The 14,595-nt window shown below is 44.8% G+C and overlaps 1 protein-coding gene across 4 annotated transcripts in view; it reads left to right on the top strand.

Annotated features, from left to right (window-relative positions):
* The first annotated feature begins 3,897 nt into the window (after nucleotides 1–3,897).
* The window catches only part of NPR3 (natriuretic peptide receptor 3), a 65,154-nt gene continuing 54,456 nt past the window's right edge, over nucleotides 3,898–14,595 (top strand). For all 4 annotated transcript variants that reach the window (XR_013532671.1, XR_004739965.3, XM_035291715.3 and 1 more), the window contains exon 1: nucleotides 3,898–5,777. Coding sequence is in view for 2 of the 4 variants with exons in the window: in XM_035291715.3 (XP_035147606.2) it covers nucleotides 4,997–5,777 (781 nt within the window). In the remaining 2 variants the exon portion in view is untranslated. The remainder of the gene's footprint in view (nucleotides 5,778–14,595) is intronic.

Here is a 14,595-nt window from a genome sequence, read left to right as displayed (position 1 = left end):
ACCAGAGACTTCTTCCCTACCATGCCAATACTCCTGCTCATTCCACTCATCAAACAAGGGTGATTTTTTGATGGGAAATCATTAGGTATCCACATTATAGTCCCAATTGGGCTCCTTCTGACTTCTCTTTGTTTCCTGATCTTAAATAAATCTGTAGAGGGCACTCATTTTTCTTCAGTTAATAAAGATTGCATTGACATGGTTAGGTTTCCAGGACCCTTAGTTTTTTTAGGGATAAACTACACGATTGGTATCGCCACTCAGAAAAATGTCTTGAACTTGATGGTTGAGAAATAAAGTTCATATTTTAAATTTTTATATTTTAATTCCATTTTCCATGAGCTTTTTGAAGTCCCCCCATATTCTCACTTTTTTGTGAATATCATAATCTACATCAAGTAACTTATCTATAAATCGATGATATGAAAATTCTTCATATGGTTTGCAAATATCATGCCGGTATTCAGGTTAAATCACGATTAGGTTTTACATTTTTCAGAAGTGTTTTTAATGTCACTTTGCCTCAGAATATCTTCAAAGAAGTGAAAGATTGTAGTTGATGGAAATCTAAGAGGATTATAATAGAGAAACAACTCTGTGTTTTCAAACCCTTAAGGTCACAGTTAGCTGCGGCTTCTGATGAAATGGAATCATAGAAAATATAAAATTACTATTATTTATAGCGCTGGCAAATTAAAATCATAGATTTGTATAATAGAAGAAAAGGATAATTTAATAAAGTCCCTGCTAAGGAAACTGAGAACCTAGAGGCAAAGTTTTAATTTAATTTTTTGGCATCCATTGATTCCCCCCCCCCAACTTCTTGAATAGTTCCCTCTAAAACAGCAACTATATGTTAAGAATGAAATCTCAACACTCATTACATTACAGAAATGTTCTTGAATTATTTGTAATGTTCTTTCATCTTTTCTGCCTCTAGGGGGGAGTGTGTTTTCAACAATTCTGTCCTCAGAAGGTATTTATTGTGGGCCACAGGCTTCACAGGGGTATTCTTGAATACGACATTAGGGCTGGCTCAACAAGGGAGAAGAGGCCCTTTGAAAATCTGGACGGGCTTTTACGTTAGAGGCTGCAGTCAGGATTCCAAGTGACAAGAGTTACAGAGACTGTTACAGTTGGTGGAGAAAACTCACTTCTGATAGAATTTCTAACAATACTTCACAGAATCACATGTTAGGTTGCCTATATTAGTGGTGTCTTTCCTGGTAGTGAGAAATAACATAAAGACAGTAATTTCATTTTGCAGAGCTGGAAAACAAACTGTTGAATACTCTATAGAAAACTTGCCACCTTAGAGTGGTAGCTTAAAACAACACAAAAAACCCAAACAACAAAACATGGCTTGTGGATATTAAGTAAAACATTTCTAAGCCTCACAAAAAGTCTATTCGTTTCTGAAATACCATGTTTAGGGCCAACATTGCCTTTCTTTCAAATGGCCAGTTTTTTTTTATTGTGCATCATTTTCTCATATCGTTCCTTTGTTTCCTTCGACAACTGAATCCAGAAAGGAAGCAGCCAGTATAAAGGTCATCACTCTTTTGAATGTTACAAAAGTATTTATTTTTTCCCCATTTTGGGGGTTTCACAGAATTGAAAGAAGTAGTATTTAAAAATTGAGTCAAAGAAATAAGTTATTTCTATTTTTTTTCCTCTTTTTTTTCTTTTGGTTTGTTTTGTGATTAAAGTGCTGCAAAAATTCTATCATAAAATATTATTTTTGGGTTTATTGTGCTGTATTATCCTCAAAACTTAGCCATATATATATAAATTTGATATAAAGAATGTTATTACTTAGAGTAGGAATTAGCTTTGTTCCTAACACTTTTTACATGATGTCACTGATGGTCCATGGTTTATTTTGAATCCAATCCCATTTAAAAATATTCTCAGGGGATGAAGACATCCCTTTTGGGCCTTAATTCATCTAGAGAGTGAGGGGTGTCAGGCTGGGTGACTTCTTAAGTCTTCTGGCCTGAAGATTTAGAACTACATATTTGCACAAACTTTCAGTTGTTTACAAAAATTCTAATTTGATGGAAAGTAAACAAACTTATAACATTAAAATCCATACACTAATGTTACTTGGTGGGTCTTATAATCTTGTGATTCTTTTCATTTGAAAAGCCTTTAAAAAAATTTTAACTTTTGCTCGTTGGAATTTTTAAGGGGGTGTTTTGAGCCTCAGCATAGAGCATAATACGGGCTTTTTGTTTTTCGTTCCGCGGAGTGGTTTGGGGGTTCTTCCCTTCCGCAGCTTGGTTTTGTTGGTGCTCTTAAGTGTGACAAACTGCAAGTCGACAGCTCTTGTCCAGAAGGAGAGGCTACAGGGCACTCACCCTACCGTGAGCGCCTGTTGAACTGTGGGCAAGGCTGGCTAGCATCTGGGATGGGACAGGCGTTCACACCGGGGCCACTGAAATCCCAGACTCTCCGCGTAAACCCACACCAGACATGGCAGAATCAAATCGACATCGGCTGGTGTTCCCCACACGCAGGGCACACTGCGAAGTAATAGGAAACCCTGGTTCCTTCATGTCTCCTGGCAACCAGTTTTGAAATCGATTAAGCCCCTTGGAATTGGAGATGTAGCCCTTGTTTTGTTGCTGTTCTTTTTTTTTTTTTTTTTTTTTTTTTTTTTTTTTTTTTTTTTTTTTTTTAACCTATGCTGCCATAAACGTAAACGCTTGCCCTTCTGCAAATTCAGGAAAGAATTAATTGTTGTGAAGCACTAAAGCTCAGTTTCCAGTGTGTGTGTATTACCCCGTTGGTCGAATGAAATTTTATATAGATGTCTCTTTTGCTCCCTATTTAGTGGCTCTAATCAAATAAATGAAAGTTCTCGCAGTAATTAGAAGCTCCTACATAACAGTGAAGATTTCGGGATCACAGTGCATAATCTGAAATCTAAATGACCCAGAAGCTGAAACGTTACCCACAATCACACTGACGGTTCCAGAAAGAGCGACAAGGAGAGTGCTGTTAAGGGCGGCGAGCGCGGACGCCAGAATTTGCCGCATCCCCAGAAACCCCAGTTTGCCTTTTCACCGCCAGAAGCGAGAGAACCCGAGCGCGTTGAGGCCTCGGAGTAAAAACGCAGCGTCTGGGACTGCGGCTCCAGGGTTGAGTCGGGTGCAAGTTTCTGCCGAAAGAGGGCGTTGGTCTGAGACCAAAAGAAAATGTGTGGACATGGGCGCTTAGTCAAATAAGACCGTTTTAACACATTTTCAGTGGATTTCGATTTGCGGGACTTAATTGTCAGAAATCTCTCGCCCAGTGTAGCACGTTCACATTGCAAAGGACGGGTGCGGTATGCATAGAAGTCCATCTTGACCCGCCCCGCCCCGCGGCGGACTCTGGCGATGCTCCTCTGGTCACCAACTCCTCCAGAACCGCTTCCCTCCGGTCTCCACCGCTGTTGTGGCTGTGGCCAGTGGTAGGACTGGGTCTCTGAGACAGGACCTTTCTTGGCGTCTCAGAACCCCAGCAGTACCCCAAGAGCGCCTCGCGCGCTCCAGAGGAGGAGCGCTGGGATCTCTGAGCGCTCAGGGTGGAGGGGAACGTGCATCGAACCCAGGGGACCTGCCGGAAAGGTTTTGGGAAAGACAGTCTCTTTATTTAGATACCTGGTTTAGCAAACAAAGCCCAAGGACGCTTTGGGGATGCTTTCTGAGCTTTGTGACACCTCCAGAAGTTGAACCTTTCCCTCGCCTTTGGGAGCAACAAGTTTCGCTTTCCTGCTCTCAGTGCGCGGAGGGTCTGTGGACTGGGACACCGTGGCCCGGCACCGCTGCGATTCCAGCGCGAACCTGCGTGGCCCAGCAGGAGGGGCTGGCTCGGGGCTTAGGAAGGCGGGGTGTGGGTGACGCCCGGGCCAGCCGGGCAAACCAGGTCCGCGAAGGAGCCATCTGCACTGGAACCTTGATACTGGTTCCCTGACCTTGCGCGGAGGGACCAGGAAGATCAGGTGCTCGCGCCGCGTAGTTGCGTCAGGAGGGAATGTGGCCGGAATAAGAAAGGTGAGAGCAAGCGGCACCTGAGGATTTTTGCACTGAAACCACAATTTCTAGAACCATTCCTCTCCCCGAGTCCTGTTGTTTTGTTGTACATGGTGTGTGTGTGTGTGTGAATGCGCGCGCGCGCATTTCTCTACTTTCAAGGACATTTCCTTCTTTAAAGCCCGGAGCCTGAGAGCGTGGCAAGGGAGAGGCGGGGATCTCAGGCGCGCGGCGTGGTGGGGGCTCTCGCCGATGCAGACGTGGGCGATTTCAGCTTTAAGGAAAAGGCAGAGGGCTGGCAGCGAGTGGGGGTTAGGGACAGGGGAGCGACGGGTAGGGAAGGGGTGCGGGGAGGAGCCCTGATGTAATAATGTTAATGGGAGACTTCCCCAGCCCAGTCCCCACCTTTCCCCACCCCCACCCACCCCACCCGCTGGAAATACAAGCCCGGCCTCGGCGCGCCGTGTGTGGTGACACGCTCAGCCGCTGCCACACTATTTAAACGCGGGCTATGGATCCAGGAACCGGCGCGAATCAATGAGATCAAACGCGAGGGAGATGCACCGTCTATTACAAACACTTGGACAAGTCTAACTTTTTTTTCTTTTACAAAAACGCTTTCAAAAGCAACGTTAGCAACGCCCAAATAAGAAGCCACCTCTAAACAAAATAGTATATGTATAAAGGGAGGGCGAATATATATAAGTATATGTATGTATATTACAGACGCACAGGTTTACACCAGGTGAACTTTTTCTTTTTCTTTTCTTTTTTTTTTTAAAGAAAAACTAGTGACATTGGAGGGAAGGACTCTTCCTCTCCATCTTTTGGCGCGCCAGTGAAGGGGGTATTCTATTTTCTTAAAGCGCCCAAGGGGGCGCAGGGACCTTGGAGAGAAGAGTGGGGAGGAAAGAGGAAGGGTGGGTAGGGGGCACAGGGCGAGTCGGCGGCGAGGGCAAGCGCTTTCTTGCGGCACGATGCCGTCTCTGCTGGTGCTCACTTTCTCCCAGTGCGTCCTGCTCGGCTGGGCGTTGCTGGCCGGCGGCACTGGTGGCGGTGGCTTTGGCGGCGACTTTGGCGGAGACGGCTGGGGCGCGGGCGTAGGCGGCGGACGCCTGGAGAGAGAGGCGCTGCCGCCGGAGAACATCGAGGTGCTGGTGTTACTACCCCAGGATAACTCGTACTTGTTCTCGCTTACCCGGGTGCGGCCGGCCATAGAGTATGCTCTGCGCAGCGTGGAGGGCAACGGGACTGGGAGGCGGCTTCTGCCGCCCGGCACTCGCTTCCAGGTGGCCTACGAGGACTCGGACTGTGGCAACCGTGCGCTCTTCAACTTGGTGGACCGCGTGGCGGCGGCGCGGGGCGCCAAGCCGGACCTTATCCTGGGGCCGGTGTGCGAGTATGCTGCAGCGCCAGTGGCCCGGCTTGCGTCGCACTGGGACCTGCCCATGCTGTCGGCCGGGGCGCTGGCCGCCGGCTTCCAGCGCAAGGACTCTGAGTACTCGCACCTCACGCGTGTGGCGCCCGCCTACGCCAAGATGGGCGAGATGATGCTCGCCCTGTTCCGCCACCACCAGTGGAGCCGCGCGGTGCTGGTCTACAGCGACGACAAGCTGGAGCGGAACTGCTACTTCACCCTTGAAGGGGTCCACCAGGTCTTCGAGGCGGAGGATTTGCACACGTCCATCTACAGTTTCGACGAGACCAAAGACTTGGACCTGGAAGACATCGTGCGCAATATCCAGGCCAGTGAGAGAGGTGAGCAGGAGTGCGTCCCGGGCCCCAGGCCCTAACCCAACAGCTCTCCTTGGCTCTCCCTACACACCCGTCCACTCTGCAGACCCCACTCCCCTCTGCGGCTCTAAGGGCGGGTGCGCGCGGGCAGTCCTTCAGGTGTGCTCTGTGTGGCTGCGATGACCTTTGACGACGCCCATCGCGGTCGCGGGGTGTTTGTAGAGGGCCCCAGGGAGGTTAAGAATTTGGAGGGAGGGTGTCTGAGTCCGCAGCTCCTGTCCTGCAGGTGCTGTGAAACCACTTGGGTTTTTTTCTTCCAGATTTCTACTTTGCCAGCGCCCGGCTGGCGATTAGGGCGCGCATTCCCAGTGCCTGGCTCCAACCAGGGTCTGAAGCATCCGAGGCGGAAAGAGCTTGTTCCCCAGTCCTTTGCCCGCATGCGTCCCCTCTTAGGGCGGAAACGTCCGCGGACGCCCGGCAGCCAGGCGTCTCCACTTGGCTCGCCCGCTGTCGGGGTTTCACTGACTGCTGTTTCCACAGACCCCTGGTTTCTTTTAAAGGCTTGTTGAATCACTCTTCTCATTCCTTTCATTCCCCTTCCAGCCCCTTATAAACGAGCTTCTGTAGCTTCCACCAAAAATGCCCCTGTGTGTCTGGACTCTGGCGACACTCACTTTCCCCGGCGCGTTCTGCATCGCAGTCTCTAATGCGCCCAGAGCTAAGCTTTGCGGGAGCGCCTTTTGAAGAAACGGGTGCTGAATCTTCTTTCCACCTGTCTCCCAATTTTTCTCCATGAGTCTTTGGGTATTGGAATACAACTCAAACTGGACAAAGAACTCGAGGCAGAGGATGTGACTATGGTTGCAGGGAGCGGGTGGATGCGGGTGTGTAATCGACACTGTGGCCCTTTTTACTGTAGGGTAGAATCCGAGGGAAGGCGGGTTGAGATCCCAGCATAGCGTAGCTCCCTCCTCCCTTGAGTCAGGGATTGAGGGCAGGCATCGAGGGAATCCTGTCTCTGCTCCCCTCGGCGCGCACGCGCCTGGAATTTGAGCAGTGCAATCCCGGCAAAGCTCCCCGAGACCCCAGGGCCGCGCGGATGAGACCGAAGGGGAGCGGAGCTGAGCCAGGCGGGGGACGAGTCCACAACTTGGCTTGGCCAGGCACCTGGGCGCTGGTCATAGGGGATAGGGCAACCTGAGGCCGAGGGCCCCACGAATAGGTGAGAGTGGGCAGAGAAGCCATTGATAATGGCGCTGCAGCCATTGCCTTGCTATCCTGGCCACTTCGGACTCACCCTTTAGAGCAAAGAGGCGAAAGGTGTTTGGCAGTGAGAAAGCGTGGCCAAGTTTTGAGCTCTCGAACTCCAGGCTGTCTGTGCCGAATCCCTGCCAGACAAGCAGGCGGGTCGCAGGCTTCGCTGATTATGAAAAAGGGCACCTGTATCCAACAGCTGCGGACTTGCCACGGCTAGTCAAGGAACCCACATCTAGGCTCCCAACTCCCAGTTGCCGGGTTACCGCAGCCTCAATGCGGGAGTCTGCGCCCCGAGCTGCAGTGGCTCCCGGAACCCGCTTCTTCAGTTCTCGGCTTTCGAGGGCAAGGAGCTAGAAATCAGACTTACCAAGGCGGGCTGGGGCTGGGGGTGTGTCCCCCTACGGGCGAGATCCGCGGTTTGCTGACAGGTCCGTGATGCCACTGCCCGGTAGGTCCCAATGTCAGCGGCTGCCTCATCGCACATGGCCTAGGATACTAAACCAAGGGCAGTGTGACCTCAGAGGAGGTCAGATGGCGGCCCGAGGCCCCTCAGCCTCACAGCGGCTGAGGCCTGGGGGTAGGCGGGCAGCAGTGTCCTGGCGGGCCTGGGGACTGGTGCGCCCTGGGCTTCAGAAGATTAGGCTGCAGTCGGCTGTTGGGAATTACTTTTTAATTCCAAACGCCTCATAGAGTTTCCGAAGTCTTTTTGCTTCCCCCACCGCCAAGTTTGCATTGAGTGGTGAAAGTTGGCTTAACTGAACTGTATATTTTACAAGTGATAAGATTAGGATCTTACAATTCTTACTCTAAAAATATTTCCAACAGTGACCTGGCAGATATTTAGAAATATGAAACAAAACAGCTTCTCCTCCAATCGTTCCCCCACTTCCACCCCGAAATTCCTTACACTCAGGAGAGAAAGTTGCTTGATAACAAAGCTCTCTTAGGGGACGTTTTACAAACACAATGAATCACAGTTACTTTACCATGAGCAATTAATGCATTAAATAGGGCTTCAGTATGTGGTTGCAGTGGAGTTTGTGGCTCATTCACTGGCCGGGGGATCTCGGCCTCTCAGGTAAAGTGGGGGTAGTCAGAGCACCCACATCTTTTGGGAAGCTGGGAGGCTGAGGGGAGCTAACACAGGAATGCGTGGGAGCAGTGTCTGATGAATATGAAGTGCTCAATAAATGTGCAGTTTAATTGTAGTTATTATTTTATATATGATCATGATCAACTTTACCCCAGGAGTGAGGCCAGGCTATGGGAAAGAACCTTGGGCTGAGATGCAGATGCCTCTGGATTTGGCTGGTCTTATCTGAGTTTTCTTCTCTGTGAAACAATGTGTGGGGTGAGAATCAGGCCTCTTCAAACTGATATTCTCACTCAAGTGTGAAATGCAATGGACAATATTTTTGCTTTTGAAAATTCCCTATTAAGCATTATGAATTAAAGTAGAGGGAGTTTCTCCCTCTTTTGGTGAGAATGTTGGTATTACTTTTTTGGACGTAAGTTTCTCTTTAAAACCAAATCACAAATGTTTGAATTTCTTAGCAAGTAAAAAACTGACCATGCCAGTATCTCAAATAATAATGCGACTAAAATTTTACTTGGCATATTGTAGAAAGAAAGACTAACGGACATCCATTATTTTACCATCTAAGTCAGTAATTTAAAGTCATTTTTTCCTGTCATGTCTTTTGCTAATACCACTACAATAAACAGAACTGAACATGTGTTATTTTTAAAAGCAATTATCTTTATTTAAAACGAATTCACTTGTACAGCCAGCTACTGCCCTCATATTCCACACACTTAACAATAAATTTTGTTTTAAAGAGACAGGCTTAGAAATAATTTTTTCAAGCAATTAAAGTCAGTAGTTGTTTTGTGGATGCGCTTTATATGATGCAGAACCAGAAGTATCCTGGTTTATATCAAGAACTGTAGTTTTATAGTTTTAGTTATTAGTATGTCATTAATCTGGGCCTGCATAATGACAGTAGAGATAACAGTATTTAATCAATATAAGAGTCATTTATTTTTAGAATTTGTCTGGGGTAAATGATTGAGTGGTCAATCAGCAGTGTTTTTAAGGAAAGAACCCATGATAAGTGTAAAATAACACAGGAGTGGGGAAAAGAAGAGCTTTGTAGGCTGCAGTGTGGAAATTCTAAAGGCCTTTGGAGTAGATGGAGCTTTATGAACAACAGATACAAAGATGCAATCTCCATTTTGCAATGATATCCATTGCTATGTAGGTAGAAACAGCCATAGAGAAACCTTTTCTGAAAAAAATTAGATTTTCTTTTTACCAAAGTTTAGTTCTACAGCTATAGAAAGTGAGAAAACTACACAAGACTTATGAGGAGAAAAAGATTCCTGTCTCCTACTTGCCATGTTTCACTTTCTAGAAGCAACCATTTTCAATTCTTGTTAGCTGTTCCTGCAGGTATTGGCCTTTGTATCTTTTAATAACATGCTACTTTTTTTTTTCAGTTTTAGATCTTATCTCTTGGAATACCAGTGGAAGAAAATTTTCTTCTCGGTCATTCTACTGCTTGTTAACCACACATGGAAGTTCTTTCCAGTCATATTTCCGATATGGTTGTTTCCAAATTTTTCTCAGGAGGCTGAAGCAGGAGGATTACTTGAGTTCAAGTGTTTGAGGCTATGGATTGTACTATTTGAATAGCCACTGCATTCCAGCCTGTGCAACATAGCTAGACCCCATCTCTTGATCATTTTTTTTTTTTAGTTAGCCCAGTATTCAATATAAATATTATCATTAATTTCTAAATGATATTTAAGGTTAAGTCATACAGGCTCTTATGTTGACATTTCCTTTTTCCTCCTACTTATTTTCCATGGAGTTTAAAAAGTCTGTTTTTGTTTATTTGCTTAATTTACTATGGATTTTTAATTAAATAATCTTTTGATTCTTTATTTCAAGCCTCCTGAGTTGTTTCAGTTAGTTATTTTCCAGGTATTTTGCACAATTGCCACTCTGGGTTCTTCAGTATCCTCCTGGGGCTTCCATCACCTCTCTGTTGAGCTAGATCCCTGTGTGTTCCTCTTTTTTGATTATGCTTTTGTTTTGATGGAGCACATCCTCCAAGAGCTTTCTGAGAAAGGTTGAGTAAGACCTAAATTTTGAGAGCTTTTGTGACTGGAACATTTTCATCATACCTTTATACATAATTATAGTATTCTAAGTTGGAAATAATTTTTCCTCAAAATGTGACAGCATTGCTTTACTGTCTTCTAAATTCTAACATTGCTATTAGGAAGCTGGAATCAATTTGGATTCTGAACTTACTGTTTGTTGTTTTGCTTTCCTGGAAATATTTAAAATCTTCTCCTCTTCCTTGTGTACTCAGTAGGCCTCTTTTATCCAGAAACTCATATCTTGTAATTCTGGGAATACTTCTTAAATTATTTCTGTGATAATTGTATCCTTTTTATTTACTCTATTTTCTCTTTCTAGGTTTTTTTTTTCTTATTTGGATGCTAGACCTCTTGGATTGATCCTCTACTTTTCTTACCTTCTATTTACTGCTGTTTTTTTTTTTTTTTAAATTCATCTTGTTTGGGTATTTCCTAGGCCACTTCCAAAGTTACTGCTGAGTTTTTCATTTTATCACACTTTCAGTGTGCAGGATATGGCATGCTCTGCTTTGCTTCCATGCAGTAATAACCCTCTTTTCCTTCTAAGTTTAGAATTAACTGGAAGATGGGTACAGCAGCCAGATGGAGAATATGAAAATATCCTTATTATTGATAAAACCAGTTAGAGAACATGAATTTAGATCCATTTCCAAAAGGGCCTGCTTGCTATTACTTCCTTCCAGAATTAGGCAGGAATATCTGTTCAGTCACAGACAGTGCCATTTAGCTGCAGATCTCCCCTGCTAACTCCTGACCATGTGGCACAAGAAGCCCATGACGTGGGCTCTCTGCAAACAGCCACAACCCAAGAAGAAGGAAGAAAAGACTGAGCAAGTATACTGAGTTTTAGGCTCAACAATCAGACATTTCACTTTTTTCTTTTCCTCTTGTTGTGGGTGAGGGGAGGGTAAATGAAAGCACATTGAGAGATGAGAAATGTTAGCCCAATAGAAATTTCTTCCAATGGAAACTTGAAATTTGGGAAATAAATATCCCCCTCAATTCAGGCATACTACTTGGAATATTTTTGATACTCTGAATTGACTACTATAGCCACCTCTTTGCATTTCTCTCTGCTGTTCTTAGACTGATTGCAGGAACATGATGCAATAGTGAGAAGCCATTTACAGAAGTTGTTGTGGGAACCAGATGATAGAGGGCGGCATGGAACATTGAAAGTTTTCTGGCAAGGAGGAGAAAATAGTCGGTTGAAAAATGTCTATACGTAAAGTTAGAGTTACACCATCATCCCCTCTTTTAGAATTTCAACAATTTGACCTAAAATTAATATTTATATATTTAACTATATTGTGATACAACAAAAACTTCCTTAATTAACCTCCACTTATGCAGGTTGCAGGATTAGTTGATGTTCTTTGTTCTCTATAGATCTTATCACCTCTTGGTAGGCGTTGGCAGCTAGTATCGTTCTTCTGAGTATGCTGCACACTTCTCATTCTTATATATTCATCAAATATATGAATATATAAGCTTCATATATTTTCTGAGTTGTCCCCAAGTCTGTTGATGCTGGTTGTGCTCATTATGATAAATCCACAATTTAATTAGTTATTATATAAACTAATAAAACATGAGCAGGAAGAGAAAGCTACTTTAATAAACAATTATTCTAAACCTTTTGATTGTATAAAGGCAAGTTACTAAAAATACTTGCTGTTCAATTAGGCATGAATGAGACAACTCTAAGAGACTTGGGAGCATCATAAAAATCTAGGATCATGCACTCTGACTGCCGGGCCAGTGTTATTAGGTGCTTGCTCCAGTTTGAACTGAAACTGGATGATGATGTGCATTATGGGTTTGGTTTATTCAAGAAAGACAATGTTCTGCCCATGAACTTGGAAATTAGGGCTTCCTTTTAAGTCTCAAATCACATGACCAACACAAAATGAATGTCTAAAATAATCAAAAGCTGCTTAGATAGATGTAGTACCACTCTACTTGTTTAGTCTAAGTGGATACTAACATTTAGAAATAGAAAGTAGGCTGGGTGTGGGGTCTCATGCCTATAATCCCAGCACTTTGGGAGGACAAGGTGGGCAGATCACTTGAGGCCAGGAGTTTGAGACCAGCCTGGTCAACATGGAGAAACTCTAACTGTACAAAAAATACAAAATTTAGCTGGATGTGGTAACATGCACCTGTAGTCCCAGCTACTTGGGAGGTGCTGAGGTGGGAGGATTGCTTGAGCCCAGGAGATGGGGGTTGCAGTGAGCCAAGATTGAGCCACTGCACCCCAGTCTGGGTGACAGAGTGAGAGTCTGTCTCCAAACAAACAACAACAAAAAACAAAGAATGTGTCCTTCAGAAGGACTTGGTGGTGGTGGGGTATGTCTTCATTTGTTTTCTGTTGCGATGACAAAATACCACAGACAGGATAATTTATAAAGAACATAAGTTTATGGCCAGGTGCAGCAGCTCACATCTGTAACCCCAGCACTTTTAAGGCTGGGGTGTGTGGATTGCCTGAGGTCAGGTGTGCAAGACCATCCTGGCCAACATGGTGAAACCCCATTTCTACTAAAATTAGCTGGGCATGGTGGTGGGCACTTGTAATCCAGACTACTAGGGAGGCTAAGGCAGGAGAATCCCTTGAATTCAGGAGGCAGATGTTTCAGTGATCTGAGATTTTGCTCTTGTTCTCCAGCCTGGGTGATAAGAGAAAAACTCCATCTCAAAAAAAAAAAAAAAAAAAAAAAAAAGAAGTTTATTGCTTATGGTCCTAGAGGCTAGGAAGCCTAAGAGCATGGCACTGGCGTCTTGTGAGGGCCTTCTTGCTGTGTCATAACACTGGAGGGCATCACATGGTGAGACAGTAAGTGTGTTCCAGCTTAGGTCTCTCTTCCTTTTCTAAACTGCCAGTCCCATCTTGGGGACCCACCTGATGACCTTATCTAATTCTAAGTATCTATCAAAGGCCCCATCTCCAAATACTATGAACATTTGATTTTGAGCCTTAGGTTTCCAATACATGAAATTGGGGGAGCACAACTAAACCATAGCAGGAGGAGAGAGAAGGAGATGAACCAGGAATGTAAAAATAGAAAAAAAGTGCCACAGAGGCCAGTGTTTAGAAATACTTCAGGCAAAGTTTAGGAAAGCTTGTCCTCTGGTCCTTGGATCCTGCCTGTTTGGTCCTGGACCAGATATATCTCTTAGATGGATGCCTAGGATCATCAAATTTTGGTGCCTTTGACACCCCGAATCCTCCACTGGCCTCCCTGATTCTGATTTCATCCTTACTTACATTGTACTGTTTATAATTTGTCTCTCCAGTTAGTCGGAATGTTGAAACAAGTATATTCATAACCATTCTGGCCCTCATTGAATTTAAGTAGTATGTATTTCAGATTACCTAAACATATCTGAGTTAGGTTATTGGAAACTTGCCCCTAAGCAGTGACTCTACTCTCTATATGTTGACAGAATCAGGTTCTGCATCTTGGGATTGAGAGCTAGACCCTGGACTATGATCACTTGATCGAAAATGATGAGGGCTGCTTGGTGGCCAGTCAGCCAGAGCTTCCTGGAACCTCCTGGAGACATCCACTCTTGGAATCCACATTCTTCAAACTTGTCCAGCCTCAGTCTCTTGTTGAATTTTCTATGGGACATTTTGGCATTTTGTTCATTTAAGAGGCTAGAATCAAATCCGAGGTGAAACAAGGGTCTAAGTCATAACAAATAATTAGGAGTTTCTTTGAAAAGTTCCTTCCTGAGGCATCTTGGGAATTTGATTATTTATCCCAAATATATAACTATACTTTCAGGCAGAAACAACACCTACTCCCATAGTTATAGATCTTGAGGAAGTCTGTATTGTTTTAGAAACTTCTTCTCTAGTGCTTTTATGCTGTACACCAAGCCCTCTTGGGGTATGAAATGTCAGAGTCGTGATCTAACACTGAATTAACGTGTGCAGTAAACTAAATATCAACAAGAGCCCAACCTCCATGCAGGTTGCCAAGGCCGCTTTGGCATAGCCTGAAGTTTGTTTTGCGTCTTTCAGCACCCATGCGTTTACAAAGAACATACACATCTTGGAGGGCTGGCATGCATCATGATAATGCGGTTTATAGCACCCAGGTCTCTCCAGGTCTCTCCTCTGCACAGTATGTGTGCAGCAAAACACAGTGGTCCCGGTCATGGAGACTTGGGTCTATCAACAGGGATCAAATTGACTGGGTAATGGTCAAGCCCTACTTCACTCCAGCCTGTGTAGCCCTTATGTGGTAGGCAACAATATCCAACTGGAGAGGCTTTCGAGTTGTGTGAAGCCTCTTGAATCCAACAGTGTGGATATAAACTGAGAGAACATGAGAGATACCTGGAATCTTATAAACCATTTCTTGTGTATGTAGAGACAACCTCAATATAATGTTTTAAAATTCAAACC

The sequence above is a fragment of the Callithrix jacchus genome, chromosome 2 (genome assembly GCF_049354715.1).
Source record: "Callithrix jacchus isolate 240 chromosome 2, calJac240_pri, whole genome shotgun sequence".
Taxonomy (NCBI): Eukaryota; Metazoa; Chordata; class Mammalia; order Primates; family Cebidae; genus Callithrix; species Callithrix jacchus.
Note: the sequence above shows the minus strand (reverse complement) of the source record. Positions and strands in the feature narration are given on the sequence as shown.